Raw genomic sequence first — 18,363 nt, forward strand, 5'->3', positions numbered from 1 at the left:
CTTTTTTCATTTTACTGATTGTGAATATGCAGACCGAGGCCCCCTTTAGATTCGGAGGCCCACGCCAAGTGGCCCATATGACCCCCCCTCCTTCTGTCTGGGCCTGTCTGTTGCTACAGGGCTATGGGGCTTCGCTATTTGACCCCCCCTCAGGATTTTTTAAGTAGTTCTCTGCATCCCAGGGCACATCATCACCCCCCCATCCTTAATCTAAATATATAGAAATGTTCACGATGTGTGCACAGGGGCCAATATATGGAGATACAGGGGGGAGGGGACAACAGAGGACTCAGTAAATACTGGGAAATGGAATCCAGAAACTGACATTTCCTTCTCCAAGGATGGGGGTCAATGTAGGAAGATACCGGGGGTAGGGGCCAACACTTCCCAGGGACAACAGAGGGCTCAGACAGAAGTGCATGCTGGGAAATAAAACCCAGAACCTAACAGTTCCTTCTCCAAGGGTGGGGGCCAAGGTATGGAGATACATGGGGGAGGGGCCAACACTCCCCAGGGACAACAGAGGAAAGGGTATCCTACCAAAACACAGGGATGAGCCAGGGTGGAGGGAGGAGGGGCAGGATACGTCATGGATTGGGACGGGGGGATCACAGGAAAGAACCACAGCAACGCGTGGCCGGGTCAGCTAGTGAATTAATAAATTTATAACAAATATAATATGATTTTTTGTTTCTTTACTATGTCCCATTAAAGTCAGCAAGGTTTTATTTCTACATACGATCTTCAGTAGGCTCTTATTTTCTGTTATGCCAAGAACTGCCTCAATATATTAGATATATGTAATTGAAAATTAATAAAAATTGCTTACAAAAAAAAACTTCCTCAATGAAAGACAAGATATTGGGTAGTGTGGCAATGCACCTAATTATCCCCTATTGATTATATGAGGCAAAGATCATTCTCATGCTAGTCTGACTGGCCAACATTTTTGAATCAGGGAAGGACATTTCTTCCTGGTCCAATTAGCAATGTCCCTTGCAAAAATGGCAATTACTTTCCCCTGAGACTTGAGGTTTTGCTCATTTATCTGAGTCCTTTGTGCCTACTTGCTCTCTAAACACCTACTTCCCATGTACTTTTCTCTCATCGTGGCAAACTAGGAATTAGATTCTATCAGGTGATTATTGAGGAACTGGGTCTGAGTGTTCCTGCCTTCTGAGCTAAAAGACATTTTGGACCTCTTCCAAGTCTTACTCTGTTATTTTGTGATCTTGTTACACTGACAAACCCTTGGCAGTCAGTTATGACTTGCTTTTCCCATTTCACCCTTAGATCATTTAAGAACTTTTCTGGTGTTGCAGCATTACATTTAGTTCAAAACTGAGAAAAAATACTGAAGTTAATGTAAGATTATGAGGTTTTCTACTTAAAGAATTCATGAGGCGTGTTTCACATGATTGTGGCTGGTGGGCACAACTGTTTTCCATTCATTCTCCACAGATAATCGAGTTGGCAACTGTTACCTGAAATATGGACCAAGAGGGGATGGAAGCCTATCCTGCAACACGGAAATTGGTGTTGGAGTCAGTCGCTCCTCCTGCTGCTGCTCTCTGGGAAAGGCCTGGGGAAATCCCTGCGAGACCTGCCCGCCTGTAAATAGCAGTAAGGAAATGACTCTCTTAGATGCAAGGGTGAAAAGAAAAACTACTGACAGTATATCATAAGGAGTGAAAACCATTTCATGTGGTTGTGTTTTACACATGATCATCATTGTGTGACCAGGCGGCGACAGCCCCAGCTCCTAGGGATCATAAGGAAGGAATAAAGACTCTGACAATGTTACATGGAATTAAAAGTAGGCCACAACTTTATTAAACTTCCAAATGAAGGAAGACCTTGGCGTAGGCCTTGAGCGTGTATCCCTCCCAGCCCCCCAGCTGGGGGGAACTGGGGCTCATCAGGGTAAATGGGATATGGGGGTGCTCTGTGAGATGTAATTGTAGCAGGCAGCCCGGCCCATATCCCCGCACACAGCGTAGTTCACTGACGACCGTTCAGTGTATGGCCAGTGACACCCATATAAAGGGCCATTTTGAGCATATCCAGCGCCGTGGTGCAAAGCTCCCTCCGGCGCCCCGCGCCCCCATTTCCCAGAGCTTTTTTAGGGAGGACGGTGCTGCCGGTGGAGCTGGATGAGGCGGGCAGCAGCTGAAGGGCAGTTCCTCCAGCGGGGAAGAGGCAGAGGCTGGACGCGGCATCTCCCGGCTCAGTTGGCCGCTTCGTGCCGCAGTGGCCACAGCAGACAGAGGTTCTGGGCCTGGCAGTGCTTCGTCGCGGCATGGTGGAGTTGGGAGAGGGCGGTGAGGCACCGCATCCAGCCTCCACCTCTTCCCTGGTGCCCTCCAGAACTTGGCGCCCTGCGCCACTAGCCTATATGGGTAAGATGCCCCTGCCCATATATATAACCCCTTTAAGAGGGGGACCCTGGAATCACCACTTCACGCCCCCCCCAATATAGGGAAGAAAAGACTAAAGGATTCCACCCAAGGCCATAACCGCCAAAGTTGTGACGAATTGCTACGGGGAAGACAAAACCTGCCAATGCAGGAAAAAATTTTTCCTGGTCCTTCAACAGCAACCAGTCAAAGACTGCCTGTTAAACAGGAAGAAAAAGTTAACCTGCACACAAGAAACATTAAACAAAGGGAGAGTAGGGAGGGTGAATCTCCAGAGCCACTGCCTGGCTATTGTCGCCTCCACCCCCTATAATATAATATAAAGTCTTTTCCCATGTGCTTAGTGGGAGTTTAGAACAACTACTGTTCTAAAGCATCTGCAAAAGACACCAAAGAATTATTAGTAATTATGATCTTCCTTCAAATGTATTCACCTCAGATACATGGTATGGATACATTGAAAATGTTTTTTTTTCCATATTGTGTAGTACAGCTTTGGTGGGAAAACAGATGCATGGACATAAAGTATGTATGGATTGTAAGAGTCTGAAAAGACACTACACTGTATGTGCTGCTTTCCAGACAGTTATTATAAATCTCTCTGATTTACTGTGATTTACAGACTTTTAGAAGACATCTGAAGGCAGCCCTTTTTAGGGAAGCTTTTAATGTTTAATAGACTATTGTATTTTGATATTCTTTTGGAAGCTGCCCGGGGTGGCTGGGGAGGCCCACCCAGGTGGGCGGGGTATAAATAAATTATTATTATTATTATTATTATTATTATTATTATTATTATTATTATTACTACTGTGGGGTCAAGCATAGGGGCCTTGACAGTCAAAACACAGTTCACATATTAAGATGATAAATTTCGTGAGCTGTGAACAAGACTATGCAAAAGAAAAACAACAACTGAAGCCATCTGTGTGTTAATCTTCCCACAACCTTTTGTTTAATTTTTGCTTGTGTTCTTTTCTCTGTAGGTGAATATAATACTCTCTGTCCAGGGGGTGAAGGTTTCAGACCAAATCCTATTACTATTATTCTAGAAGGTAAGTCCTTCCTTCCTACCTACCTACAACAAATTTTTATTGGTTTTTAAACAAATACAAAAACAAGAACCATTAAATCCTTTTGTTTAATGTCTCACTGTGTTTTTAATTACATTGGAAGCTGCCGGGCAACCCAGTCAGTTGGGTGGGGTAGTAGTAGTAGTAGTAATAATAATAATAATAATAATAATAATAATAATAATAATAATAATAATATCATCATCATCATCCAGAAGTATATATAATGGTGTTTATTGTATCCATTGACTTTAGACATAAACTTACACATTCAGTGTCCAAACATATCACTAAACATGACCTCTCCGCTGAGAAGGCTGAGGGAGTGCTATTACAGGGTCTTGATTTTGGTCATTAACATAGTTAAAGAAGTTAATTCTTTTAAAATAATAACTATAGCTTTTTATGGCTTAAACAAGAGTCAAGTTTTGTAATATGTCTGTAATGGGGAGGTAGTGAAATCTATGTTAGTTCCATAGAAGAAACTAAAATGTATGTATTTTGTCAGCTTTGTTTTAAAGTGCTGGCCATTTCAAACATAAAAGGTAAAGGGACCCCTGAACATTAGGTCCAGTCGTGACTGACTCTGGGGTTGCGGCGCTCATCTCGCGTTATTGGCACGAGGGAGCCAGCGTACAGCTTCCAGGTCATGTGGCCAGCATGACAAAGCCGCTTCTGGCGAACCAGAGCAGCACACGGAAACAACGTTTACCTTCCTGCTGTAGCGGTGCCTATTTTTCTACTTGCACTTTGACATGCTTTCAAACTGCTAGGTTGGCAGGAGCTGGGACTGAGCAACGGGAGCTCACCCCGTTGCAGGGATTCGAACCGCCGATCTTCTGATCAGCAAGCCCTAGGCTCTGTGGTTTAACCCACAGCGCCACCTGTGGGTTACATCATCTTAATGGCATACTTCTTAAAGAAGTGTGCATGCACACGAAAGCTCATACCAAAATAAAAACTTAGTTGGTCTTTAAGGTGCTACTGAAGGAATTTTTTTATTTTACTTCGATCCAGACCAACACGGCTACCTACCTGTAACCGATACTTCTTAATGGCAGCAATCCAGATCCTCACGTTCACCTGAGTTTTTCCATCTGTTAAGAGCTTCCCAACAATCTGCAAATTGCTTTATAAACTTTCAGTTCCTAAATTGTTTTGGATTTTGGCAGCTTTACTGCTAAAAGGAAAATGTAATGTGTGGGGATCCTTTATCAGCTGCCTTAATCTTATTCATTTGGCTCATTCTGAGTCTGTTAGTTGTATCTACTAACACCCTATCAAAAATTAATTGGAAGCATGACTCAGACTGTTTCACAGCTGATCTTTTAAGCTTTCAGCATGCATGCAATGTACCAAAAAGTGATAATTACATGGACATATGTTTCTAGGTGATAAAATATGATGCAACCTGGTCATGGTTGAGCACAGTATTTGAAGACCCATTGACTTTTTTTGGAAGACTTTAATTTATATTGCGATCCTTCGTACTGCAGTTAGTGGGAGTTAAATGTACTTTGGCTAGCTCATACTTTTTTTCAGAAGTATGAGCAGATTTATAAACAAAAACAGGCAAAAGTCATTCTCTGCTAGCCATCTATGCAAGTAGTCTGCTATAGTCTTTCATCAGCCAAAAAACATGCCTTTTTTCTCTTAACACAGACATTGATGAATGCCAAGAGTTGCCTGGCCTCTGCCAAGGTGGAAACTGCATCAATACATTTGGCAGCTTCCAGTGTGAATGTCCCCATGGGTACTACCTCAGTGAAGAAACTCGTATCTGTGAAGGTAACAATTCTTATCTTTTCTCACAGTGGAGCACACATTTCTTCTCAAACAATATTCTTCCCTGCAAACATTTCTCCCCGCACCCGAAAGCATGCAGATGAAATGCAGGTACTAGATCTAAAGTTGTAGATTTTTAGGATTTGAAAGTTACATTTGCACACAGAGCCGTAGCTAGGTGATCTTGCGCCCCTGGCAGAACCGTCCAGATTGCGCCCCCTAGCCACAGACAAATTAGCTCTTCTTTCCGCCCCTCCTCCAACCTCCACCCATTCAATTCACCCTCAATTTAAAACCTTTACTTATGAGGCAATAATCAATATTTTTATTTATAGACATATTTATGGACATATTTTTAAGCTGATTTAGGCCCCCCCCCCAGCCTGCGCACCTGGTGGGGGGCCCACCTCACCACCCCTAGCTATGGTCCTGTTTACACATTCAGTTATCAAGTTTTTCAGTTATTATTTTATATCCATTATATTTAGACAGTCTCCCGTGGTAATCATGAATATGCACACTACTTTCTAATTGAAACTACTTAGGGTCAAACTTGATGTGATAATGCAGGCCATTTTGATTTTTCTTTTTAAAGTAATGACTTTAATGGGTGTTAGGACTATAACCTGGGTCCCACATACTTCCTCAAGATGTTGTTCGCCCCTGCATCTGCTTTTTGCTGCAAGTAACATCTTCATAGACAAATTACAGCCTCAAATGTTACTTGTTGTAACAAAACTTTTCATAGTCCAGTAACAGCTTCAGGTGGGTGATTTTTTTCAGTGGGAAAGCAGTACAGTGGTCCCTTGGTTCCCGAACAGCTTAGTTGTCGAACAAATCGGCTCCCAAACTCCGCAAACCCGGAAATAAGTGTTCCAGTTTGCGAATGTTCTTCAGAAGCCGAATGTCCAGGGTGGCTTCCACGGCTTCTGATTGAGTGCAGGAAGCTCCTGCAGCCAATCGGAAACCACGCCTCAGTTTTCGAAAGGTTTTGGTAGTCAAACAGACTCCTGGAACGGATTAAGTTCAAGAACCAAGGTACCACTGTACAAGGGATGGGTGAACCCCTACCATGCACTGCAGTCCTGCTGCAGACTGAGAGTCCTATAGCTCCTTCAAAAGAGGAGGAAAATCCCAAACACAGGATTCAAAGATGGCGGATTCATTGTTTAACTCTTACCTAGCCTCTTTGTCCACAAATGAGAAATACTTGTTTGGCAATTCAGTTTGGCCTTATATGTTGTTATTTATTGAGCACTTGTTTGTTGTACCTTAATTGCTTATTGAGTCTCCCTGCTCTCCCACAGATATTGATGAGTGTGTTGCACATCCTGGTGTCTGCGGTCCTGGGACATGCTACAACACCTTGGGGAACTACACTTGCATTTGCCCTCCAGAATACATGCAGGTGAACGGAGGCCACAACTGTATGGGTATGTTACCTTTTATATCTCCACTTCCTACCAGGATATTGACACCAGATGAGTTCCTAAAATGTAGGCCCAGTTTACACTTAATAGCTCCTTAGAGACCAACTAAGTTTGTCATTGGTATGCTCATATCAATGACAAACTTAGTTGGTCTCTAAGGTGCTACTGGAAGGAATTATCATTATCATTATTATTATTATTATTTTGTTAGCTCTTCCTATGCAGCTTCCTCGGTAGCACATAGGAACTACAATCCAGGCTCACAGCTGGACAGCATTCACGTGAGGCCTCCCATTGGTGTTGGAATGGCTCGGAGGAATATCTGGCTTGGTCAAAGTCAGTTAAACTAATATTTGTGGAAATGTGCATGTTTATTGAAATAGCTTAAGTCATAGCTTGAGGTTATATTCCTATATCTGGCCAGAAGATGGCTGTGGAGTCTCTGAATGTGCCAGTTTACTACCGTAGTGGAGAGGAGGTCAGAAAGGAGAACAGCAGCTATGCCTCTGGTAAAGCCTCTGGTCCACCAGTAGAAAGTTCTGTGGGTATGTATCCCTAGTGAGGTTCTGGTGGTGTGTGGGTGCCTTGCAGAGCTTGGGATCCGCAGGACCTAAAGCCCATGACATGTGCTCAAAAAAGGCCAAGAACTATGCTGATTCTAGAGCTTGCATAGTTAATTTCCCATTAATTGATTTCAATGGGAGATAAATAGGGAGAGAGACAAGAGGGGTGAAAAAGGCTTCCACACCCTAGATATATCAAGCCGTCAGGACAAGGGAAGTGGTGGTAGGTCTGCCACAGATTCTCCCCACCCCCCAATTCCATAGAACAGCTGTGTAAGTTACCGTACAGTGGTACCTCGCAAGACGAAAGCGTTTTGCGATGTTTTCGGCGCTTCGCAAGATGACATTTTCTATGGCCGTGCTTTGTAAGACGAAGTTTTTAGGCTTTTTTTTTTTTGGCGCGGCAAACTGCGCTTCACAAGACTAAATTACTGCAAGACGAAGCGACTTGCGGAACAAATTACTTTCATCTTGCGAGGCACCACTGTACTTTTATTGTGTACTAAATATGCTTTCTGGATCTTATAACTCAATCCTGATTATGTCTACTTCAATTAAGCATGCTTATAATGGCTGCTCACCCAGTCCCAGGGTTGGTGGTGGTTGCAGCCTGTCGCAGCCGCTTCTCGACTCCCGGGGGGTTGAAAATGCTTCCTCATGGCAACCAGCTAAAAATGAACCAATGACCCAATGACCCCATCATGGTTGGGAAGATCTAGCATCTGCCCCAATCCTCTTGAATAAAACACAGAGAATAGATCCAGCTGGAGTTGTTTTGTGTTCCAAAAGAGGAAAGTCAGCTGAAACAGGTGGCAACTAGATGTATAGGAAAAGAGAAGGTCGGTGCTCAAGTTCCAGTTGTTATATGTTTAATACTTTAAAATACCCATTTGAAAGCATGAGATTTCTACATGTACAGATATGAGAAAGAGCTTTTGCTATAGAAGCTACAATGGAACGGCTTGCGACAATGAACTCCCTTTCAACGTGACCAAGAGGATGTGTTGCTGCACCTATAACGTTGGGAAAGCCTGGAACAAACCTTGTGAACCATGTCCAACTCCAGGAACAGGTAAAAACTAGGCTTAACAGGGGATGTTGTATAGACTCTTGAGCCCAAATTAATATTAAGTTATATGCATCCCTTTCTGGACAGATATTCCTAGAGAGCCAATACAGTAATATATTATTCAATTCTTTCCTTGGCAGTCAATTTAAGCAAACGCAATGTTCAGTAGCTGTTATACCTCCCAACAACCTCGTGAATAAATGTAGCTATCAGGGATATAAAAAATATTAGTTTCATTAGTTTCAGTTTCCTCGCTTTTTTCAGTTAGTTGAAAGTGCATGTGATAAACAGTTACCTGTATATTTCTTTCAGTGTTTGCTTAAAAGAAGTTTTCTTAAAAGAAAACACCGGAAGAAAGATAGAGGCAACTGTTTATCACATAGGATAAAACTTACGAAAACCCAATAACAGAGATATGTTCTTCTGTCTCTTTGATAACAATAGAGACATAAAGGAAAACAAAGCAGTGCAGTATTCCTTCGATCTGTATGGAAAGAGGAAATAAGAACTGAAAGGAACGTTTTTCCTTCCCCAGAAGTGTTCTAAGCCAGTGTCCTTCCTGTCACTAATCAAGATGGGAAGAGAGAAGAGCTCAAAGCCCATTAGTTGTACATTAAAATTACTAATGCTATATAATTCCACATTGGGGGTTTTCCTCGTCAGTACTGTCTTTCAGTTTCTAAATTCTGTCAACATTAAAGCTAAAACTTGGACTAAATAATGTAGGTATTTATGGCTGCATTGTGTGTGGGGATCCTCTTATTCAATAAAATGGATTACTGTTTTTGTAAATGGATTGTTTGTCCATGAGTTACTTTTATATTCAGCCTCCTTGATTCCACGCCACTTTCTTTCCTTTTAAGTTGAGTTCAAGTCAATATGTGGAAATATTCCTGGCTTCACATTTGACATCCACACAGGAAAAGCTGTTGGTAAGTTTTTAAACCTATGTTCAGAGTATTGAATGCAGCATGAATCTGAGAACTAGAGACTTTCCCCGCCTCCCCCTTTTGTTTTATTTATAAGATGTGTGGAAAACTAACATGACAGGGGAGACGTTTTCAGCTTTTTATGTATAAAGTTCCCCTATATGGATTCTTCCTTTATAACAACAACAACAACAACAAATTTTTATTTATACCCCGCCCTCCCCAGTCAAAACTGGAGCCTCATTTTAAAGTAGCCCAATTCAAAACCCTAAGGGAGGAAAAAATAGGGGTCAGACTAAGTCCAGCCCAAAGGTCAGGCAGAACAGCTCCATCTTGGCCCTGTGGAAAGATGTCAAATCCCGCAGGGCCCTGATCTCCTGTGAGAGAGCATTCCACCAAGTCGGGGCCAGTACTGAAAAAGCCCTGGCCCTAATTGAGACCAGTCTAACCACCTTATGGCTCGGGATCTCCAAAATGTTGTTATTTGTGGACCTTAAGGTCCTCCGTGGGGCATACTGGGAGAGGCGGTCCCGTAGGTACGAGGGTCCTAAGCCGCATAGGGCTTTAAAGGTCAAAACCAGCACCTTAAATCTAATCCTGTACTCCACCGGGAGCCAGTGCAGCTGGTAGAACACTGGATGAATGTGGTCCCTCGGCAGGGACCCCATAAGGAGCCTTGCCATGGCATTCTGCACCCAAGTTTCTGGGTGAGCTTCAAGGGCAGCCCCACATAAAGCGAGTTACAATAATCAAGCCTGGAGGTGACCGTCGCATGGATCACTGTGGCCATTGATTAAAATTAAATTGCTATATTCAATTTACTGTATTATATTTCTAGGTAAATTTATTACCACGTTATTTTCTTTATTTCATGCATAGAGAAACTATGAGAAAAAGCAGGGCTTGCTATTGCATTTGACTAATAAATATTGATTATTATTATTTTAGATATTGATGAATGTAAAGAGATCCCAGGGATTTGTGCAAATGGTGTTTGCATTAACCAGATTGGCAGCTTCCGCTGTGAATGCCCAACAGGATTCAGCTACAATGATCTGCTCTTGGTCTGTGAAGGTGATGTAAATCGTATTGTCTATGGTTTATCCTCATGGCATGAACCTTTTCAGCAACGGTCTCCGCTCCTACTTTACTGCAGCTCATAAGTGGGGGGGGGTTGGGAGGCGGGAATACACCTAGAAATCACACCTGCCTCCAAATCAGGCTCATGATCAAGAGGAACTGATTGTACTGACTGACTGACACAATGGCCTAACCTGGCTGTGTGGACCAGCAGAGAGGAAATGCAAGCTAACATACCATGCACATGTCTACTATGCAACTGTCTGTGATCTGCTCCAGTAAATTAGAGTCATGTGGATATCTCTTCAAAACAAAGCAGCAGTTATTTTTAATTATTAGAAAATAATAGAAAAATAGTGACTAATGAAAAGGTGTAGAAGTCTTTGAAAAAAATAAAGCTGTGCATCAGTTGATTCCTGACCTAGGTTTTGAAACTCTTATCAGTAATTCCATTAAGTGTTTGAACATGATCATTAGTTGCCCTTCCTTCCATGAATATAAGTATTTCTCTTTAAATCCATGTATTGTCTGGTCTCACAGGATTGTATTTATCTTCCTGGCAGATTTCTTAGAGAAAGGGAGGCAGGAACATTACTCAAAGCATTTGCTCTGTGTGTACAATGTGCCACATTCCTGCTGTTTGCAACAGTAGAATTTGTTAAATGCTATGATGAAAAATGTTCTGGAGTGGTATAGTTGTGGGATACACGAGTGTGCTTGGGTTCCTCCTCTAATTTTTAGTTTTTGTCAGTCTTCTTCTACCTCTTTGGCAGGAATCCTTTCTTTCCTCTTCCTTAGAGGATGTTGAACAAAGGTGTCTTCAATAATGTAGAGGGATGAACACAAAGATAAGGGATATAAGCACATTTAAGTTCCATTGATTTCAGTTGGTATGTTAAGATTGTGTTGAAAATTCTCTAATTGAAGTAAGTGGGATTTGAAAGTGGTTTAACATTAGCTGAATTACGCCCATTGCAATGTAGAGCACAAAAAGTATCTGAATGCCTTAAAGAGATGAAGGACACCTATACCGACATTTGACTAAGAATTATTGATGTTGCAGATATTGATGAATGCAGCAACGGTGACAATCTCTGTCAACGAAATGCAGATTGTATTAACAGCCCTGGTAGTTACCGCTGCGAATGTGCTGCAGGTTTCAAACTTTCACCCAATGGTGCCTGTGTTGGTAAGAAATAACTTGTGTTCACTATTTTGCTTAAGTCTTATTTTATATGGATATTCCCTCTAGAAAAGGCATGACCAAACTTGGCCCTCCAGCTGTTTTGGGACTACAACTCCCATCATCCCTTACCACTGGTCCTGTTAGCTAGGGATGATGGGAGTTGTAGTCCCCAAACATCTGGAGGGCCAGATGGCTGCTCTAGAATATTGGCAGTTTTCCTGTTCTGAATTTGTATTTTGTGGTTTTTGCCCCCACACTTATATTCATAAATGGCAACGTCTGGAAAAGAAAACAATTATGTTGCTTCCCTAACTTTCTTGTCATGTCTAGCAGTAGCTGACTTAACACGAACAGACAAATAGTAGGCTTTTTGTGCTATGACTTACTTTATAAAATCGACATTTTAAGTTCACCTTCAGTAATCAGCAGATTGTAAAACGTGAGTAATGGATGAGCAATAACAAAACCACAAATCAATAATGTATACCACGGGTTTTGTGTATTTTTGTTATAGATCGCAATGAATGCCAGGAAATTCCTAATGTATGTAGCCATGGCACATGTGTCGATAAAGAGGGAAGTTACCACTGCATCTGTCAAAATGGCTTTAAGGCATCCCATGACCAAACTATGTGTATGGGTATGTTGAGAGAATGTTATCCATGTAAAAACGCAAATTAGAAAATCTAGAACACCTTAATTAATTGACGTTTTAGTGAGCAATGGTTGGGTTGATACTGTTATGTATTTATTTCAAATGAATATAAGCTATGTGTTGTCAGACAAATGTTGTAATTGCATTTGTTATATCATTGTGAAACTTTGAAATATAAAAAGGGGAGGGGAAAAATAAGCCAGTGGTTAAAGTTTCCTGAGATGATTCTACAAATAATAATTCCTTTGTATTAATGCCTTCTCTCTGCAGATGTTGATGAATGTGAAAGACATCCTTGTGGAAATGGAACATGTAAAAACACGGTTGGCTCATATAATTGTCTATGTTATCCAGGATTTGAGCTTACACATAATAATGACTGTATGGGTAAGAGAATCAAAAGAAAACTACACTTTTTCATTTAGGAAGAGGGATGGTGCAAGAAGTTCAAATAAAAACATGAAAATTTCTGCATTTTAACAGACAAATCTATTTAAGGTCTATACTCTGTTGTGGAAAGAATTTTTTTGGGGGGGGAAGTATTATACTATTTCAGCTTCAAACACCTTTTTTGATCTTTCAAGTAGCTGCAGGAACCACCAACTAGATCAGGACCACAACTTTGGGAAGAGAGAATTACATATGAGCCAGAAGTCATCTTTTCCATTGAAAAGGAGGGTTTCAGAATGGTCAGCAGGGGATGAACTTTGAGAATTTGGGATAGGGATCGCACAGTTTTCAGTTGTAAGGGAAGGCGATCCCCTGGGAAAGAAGTGACAGCAGTGGCTTTTCCCCTTTCTTTCTTTCTTTCTTTCTTTCTTTCTTTCTTTCTTTCTTTCAAAATGTAGTTGCTTCTGCTGCAAGTGGCAGCAGAGTTGCTCTTGGTGCCCCTTCCTATCTTTCCTTGGAATGACACTATGTTGTCACATAGCATCATCCTAGGGATATGATGTTGGTGTGGAACGGCAGTTTCTACTAACTGGGCCACCCACAGCAGCACTATAGCTGCTTGTGGTGGCAGAAAATTACACTGGGTGGGAAAAGACTGCTAGTGGGTCATTCCATATCAAGTGATCCAACTTTTTAAAATTGTGTCATCCAATTTTCTTTATATTTTGTACGCTTGTTGAATGATCAAAACTCAGTTTGAATCTAAAATTTTAATTTTTTATCTCATCCCATTATGAGGTGCTAAGAGCGTTTGAGATTTTTTTTAAAAATGGCAATTTCGGCTTTGCTGGACTACACAATAAACATAAAAGCTCAGCCCAGAACTGAGATACGTAAAAACTAAAAATACCAGAACTTCATGGGCTTTAATATGATATGTCACATGATGGGTTTACTTTAAAATTTAAATTTAAGTTACAAAATTGAAACCTTTAAAAAGTGATTAAAATTAATATAATTTAAAAATTCAAAAAAATTGTATTGATTATTTAATATTTCTAAGAGCTACCTCCAAAATTTCATCTTGGGATCTCAATGGGATCATTAAAAAAAAAACATTTTGTACATACACGCCTGCCTTATTGGGTTCTATTTAGGATAAATTGGTCTTCTTGGAGTAAAATATAACAGAATAAACCAGACTTCAAACTGTAATATCAGCTACTTCAGGCAATTCTTTAGAACGTTATTTAATTTAAAAGGTACCTGAAAAGCTAGTCAGGCTTTTCTTTTAAAAACATGTTCCAAAGCAGAGTTGTAGCTTGCAGTTATTGCATGATAGAATTAATGCTTTTTGTTGCCCTTGTTTTGTTAACCATTTTGTTGCTTTTTGTTAACCATTTAGATATTGATGAATGCAGTTCCTTCTTTGGGCAGGTGTGCAGAAATGGGAGGTGTTTCAATGAAATTGGTTCTTTCAAATGTTTATGTCATGAAGGTTATGAACTTACTCCAGATGGCAAGAACTGTATTGGTATGTATGAAAGCAACAACTACCTAGTGTCAATGTGCATTGATAGAACAGCAACCCTGTGCACACTTATCTGGGATTACATCCCATTGAATACAGTGTGACTTACTTTTGCATAAACATACAATTGTGCTGCTTTATTTACATTTGCACAATCATATGTTACAGTGTCTTTCAGTCACATATATCCTAGTGTCTTTCAATTTAAAAAAAGCTAAATAAGTTAAAGAAGCCCAACGAAAACACTTCCGGCAGGTATTTATGGATAGCTGTGAACTGCAGCTGAAACACAATCCTATACCAGACAAGTAAGACAGAGCCTTTCCCTCTTCTCAGGAAATCTCTGTTCTTCTACCAATTTTGGTTGATACATTGGCCTTATGTGGCTCTTGTATGCTTAACTGAACAGCAGAATTCATTGCAAAGGGGTGGGTAGGAACTTTTCCCCATCAGCAAGAGCTAGGGACGAGGAGTGCTATTGTTTCCGTTTGTTATGTATTTTTGTGTTTTTATATTGTAAACCGCTCTGTGATCTTTGGGTGAAGGGTGGTATATAAATTTTATTATTATCTATGTATAACAATAACAATAATAATTAATAGCTATTTACAGATGGGAGCAGTGTTACTTAACATAACAAAGGACAGACAAAAGTGTGGGAAGGAGGATCAATGATCTTGATCTAAATTTTTCTCTCTTATTGCATATTTAGACTGTAGGTAATCCTTCTAGAATCTCTAACATATTTTTTTCCTATTCTTTTGAGATATTAACGAGTGTGTGGTGCTTGCTGGCTCATGTTTCCCTGGTACATGTCAAAACTTGGAAGGATCTTTTAGGTGCATTTGCCCACCGGGATATGAAGTAAAAAGCGAAAGCTGCATTGGTAATGTTGCATTTTTTATTTTATTTTATTTTGAACTTCAGTACTAACACAGTAAAGTAATCCAAGTCTTTTTTTTTTTAAAAAAAACCTTTCATAACATAGCATCTGGGGGCTGCAGTGAATATCATGTGCAAGACACCTGCTAGATTAGCACATAACACTAAGATAAATAATGTCTTAGTGAAAATGTGTGGGGTTTTGGCGAGGAGATGGCAACCACTGTGTTTCTTCGCAGTCGTCTTAGCATGGCATGATGCAGCAGTTGAGTCAAAGGCAGGTTTAGTGTGTTTTCTGAATTTGGACTTATACTTATAGAAAGACTCTCTTTCCCTTTAAGCGTGAGTTGTAAAAAAAAAAGTAAAGGACCCCTGACAGTTAAGTCTAGTCACGAACAACTCTGGGGTTGTGGCGCTCATCTCACTTTACCGGCAGAGGGAGCGGTTAATTCTTGGTTACAGCACATGGTTAAGGGTAAGGAAGATAGGATGCAAACAGCCCCCAACTACGTTATAATGGAACAGGAATAGACAAACCCCTGCCCCACCCCTCAAATGTTTCACAAGTTCTCATACTCACTTTCTTTTTTATGGGCAATTTCTTTCTGCCTTTCCCCAAATTGTTGCGGGGGGTGGGGGTGGGAATAACCAAATATACTGACACAGCCTTGGAGTAGACTTTATAAAGCAATTGCTGTTTTAAAACAGGACGAACTGGTTTGCTCATTTAAAAATCAATTATGCCTAATGCACTATTTCCTACCAGAGCTCTGGAAAATACACAAGATGACTAATGAATACCATTTTAGATTAATGTTGTAATCACATTTTCGTTTTAACCATCTTTAAAAAATTATTTATTTACAATCAAGTTGTGTATAAATTGTATGAAATAAATAAATAAATGATTTTTTTTCAGACATTGATGAATGCAATGAGGATCCCAACATCTGTCTCTTTGGATCCTGTACTAATACGCCAGGAGGATTCCAGTGCATCTGTCCTACAGGCTTTGTGATATCTGATAACGGCAGGAGATGTTTTGGTAAGCACAGTGGTTGTAGCAGGCCGTTAACAGTCAGCTCAAATATTCAGAAAGGAGGGCCATTCAGCAAACAATCATTTGCCTAAGTTGGGTCATCTCATGTTTATTTAAAGGAGTTCTGGGACCCAGGTGGACCCAGGTGGGATTGCCGCCCGCGCTGCCTGCAGGCTGGCCAATCCAGGTCCTGGGACCCAGGTGGCGCTGTGGTTAAACCACTGAGCCTAGGGCTTGCTGATCAGAAGGTCGGCGGTTCAAATCCCTGTGACGGGGTGAGCTCCCGTTGCTTGGTCCCAGCTCCTGCCAACCTAGCAGTTCGAAAGCACGTCAAAATGCAAGTAGATAAATAGGAACCGCTACAGCGGGAAGGTAAACGGCGTTTCCATGTGCTGCTCTGGTTTGCCAGAAGCGGCTTTGTCATGCTGGCCACATGACCTGGAAGCTATACGCCGGCTCCCTCGGCCAATAATGCGAGATGAGCGCGCAACCCCAGAGTCAGTCACAACTGGACCTAATGGTCAGGGGTCCCTTTACCTTACCTCACCTTTACACTTAAAAAAAAAATCAGGATGGCTAATATGATAATAAAAAGAAAATACAATCATTAACGCATGCAAAGATGAACATGCAATGCTTGAAATTTAAAACACAACACAAAGACAAACTTTGGCTAGACCAGTTGCTGTGGGCCCAGTTGCAGCAATAAAAGAAATACAAATACAATTTTAAAAGCAGTATGAATATTTAATGTAATGCAATCACAAATCCATGCTAAGCCCAGACCAGGCAAAAATGGATTTGAAGGCTTGCCTTGCCTAACACCAGTGCTTTTTTTCTAGAAAAAAAGGTGCAGGAACTCTCCCCCCCCTTTTTTTACAGACAACCCTAATTTGTTGAACTTTTTTTAGGGAGCAAATTGCCCAATCCATCCAAATGGACAAGAGCCCTATGACTTTAAAACAGCCACCTGTAATATTAGACTGAGATTAATTCAACAACAAACAAAATACTACACTGAGGCTTCTGGACGCCATGCTTTAAATGTCTTGGATGAAAGCTGGCTGTACAAAGATCCACTGGCTGACTTAGCACATGTGTGAGAGGGCAAAACACTCAAGCTCAACACACATGCACACCCAAAACCTGAGATTCCGACCTGGCGATGCTCCTTGCTAAAGCGACAAGGCAGAACGGGGCTTCCTGCACTGTGCACTGCCTCACAGCTGGTTCACTGGGGGGGTCGCAGCTCCAACGCGCCTCTCAGCTGTTTCCCTGGCTGGTTCCTACGGTTCCACAGTGAGCAGCAGGAGTAAAGGAATGCACTGAAGCAAAGCCCTAAAAACCGACTGCCCTGCCAAGTGGCCAGGCAAAGTTGGGGGGGGGGGAAGGTTGCAGGCATGGGGTTCCCCACTGAGGGGTAGCGACGCCGTGCTCCCGCCTAGCCTCAGCAATCCCGAACGCTAAGGGTAACCAAACAAAAGAAGCCGGGGGGGGGGGGGAGAGAACAAAGAACCAAAGCAAAAACAGCAAACCAACGAGGAAAACCGATGCAGCTGGTGAGCAAAGAGAGGGATTCCTGTCCGCGCCCATGCTTAAGAATTGCAGGACACATCTCCAGGCCGGCCGGATTGGCCAGCCTGCAGGCAGCGCGGGCGGCAATCCCACCTATTGCTCAGGGTCTTACCACCCAGCCCCTCATAAGAGTTCCATCAGCTCATGGAACCAGCCATGCCCGCAACCCCACCTCCTCTTCAAGGCGGAAGTGGCTTTGTCAAATAATACTTGAAGGAGATACAACTGAGTATTAAAAGACATTATGGGGTGGGTAGATGGAGAGGGATTGAAGGATGATGGGGGGTGGGTGGGGAAGAGAGTGAACTATGTCATTTTTTGATAGAAATATTTTCACTACAAAGGTAATTTTTCAGGGGTGGGTGGGTGGGTCCTGAAATGTTCTCCAGCAACTCCTGCTCAGAGGTTTCCCACACCTAGTATAAGCAGACTGAAAGGGCTTTAGTGCATGGAAAAGGCATTACAAAATAATAATGCCTCCTGCTGATAGAGGTTCAGGCAGGAATTCCCACGCAAGTGAGAGGTGAAACCGTGGCATTTTGTTTCCCCCCTAGATACACGGCAAAGCTTCTGCTTCACTAACTTTGAGAATGGCAAGTGCTCCGTGCCGAAAGCATTTAACACCACAAAGGCAAAGTGCTGCTGCAGCAAGATGCCAGGAGAAGGATGGGGTGATCCCTGTGAACTTTGTCCTAAGGAAGAAAAAGGTAAAGAAAAAACATGTGCTGGCTTTAGGACTGTGCAATAAATCATCATACA

The 18,363-nt window shown here is 41.7% G+C and overlaps 1 protein-coding gene across 1 annotated transcript in view; it reads left to right on the top strand.

Moving 5' to 3' along the window:
• The window catches only part of FBN2 (fibrillin 2), a 140,301-nt gene that overhangs the window by 102,834 nt on the left and 19,104 nt on the right, over positions 1-18,363 (top strand). The window contains exons 37-50 of the mRNA XM_035099625.2: positions 1,462-1,623; positions 3,404-3,472; positions 5,153-5,278; positions 6,583-6,708; positions 8,188-8,340; positions 9,201-9,269; positions 10,215-10,340; positions 11,410-11,535; positions 12,047-12,172; positions 12,458-12,574; positions 13,983-14,111; positions 14,875-14,994; positions 15,910-16,035; positions 18,159-18,311. Coding sequence (XP_034955516.2) covers positions 1,462-1,623; positions 3,404-3,472; positions 5,153-5,278; positions 6,583-6,708; positions 8,188-8,340; positions 9,201-9,269; positions 10,215-10,340; positions 11,410-11,535; positions 12,047-12,172; positions 12,458-12,574; positions 13,983-14,111; positions 14,875-14,994; positions 15,910-16,035; positions 18,159-18,311 — 1,728 coding nt within the window. The remainder of the gene's footprint in view (positions 1-1,461; positions 1,624-3,403; positions 3,473-5,152; positions 5,279-6,582; positions 6,709-8,187; positions 8,341-9,200; positions 9,270-10,214; positions 10,341-11,409; positions 11,536-12,046; positions 12,173-12,457; positions 12,575-13,982; positions 14,112-14,874; positions 14,995-15,909; positions 16,036-18,158; positions 18,312-18,363) is intronic.

Source organism: Zootoca vivipara, chromosome 11, assembly GCF_963506605.1.
Source record: "Zootoca vivipara chromosome 11, rZooViv1.1, whole genome shotgun sequence".
Lineage (NCBI taxonomy): Eukaryota > Metazoa > Chordata > Lepidosauria > Squamata > Lacertidae > Zootoca > Zootoca vivipara.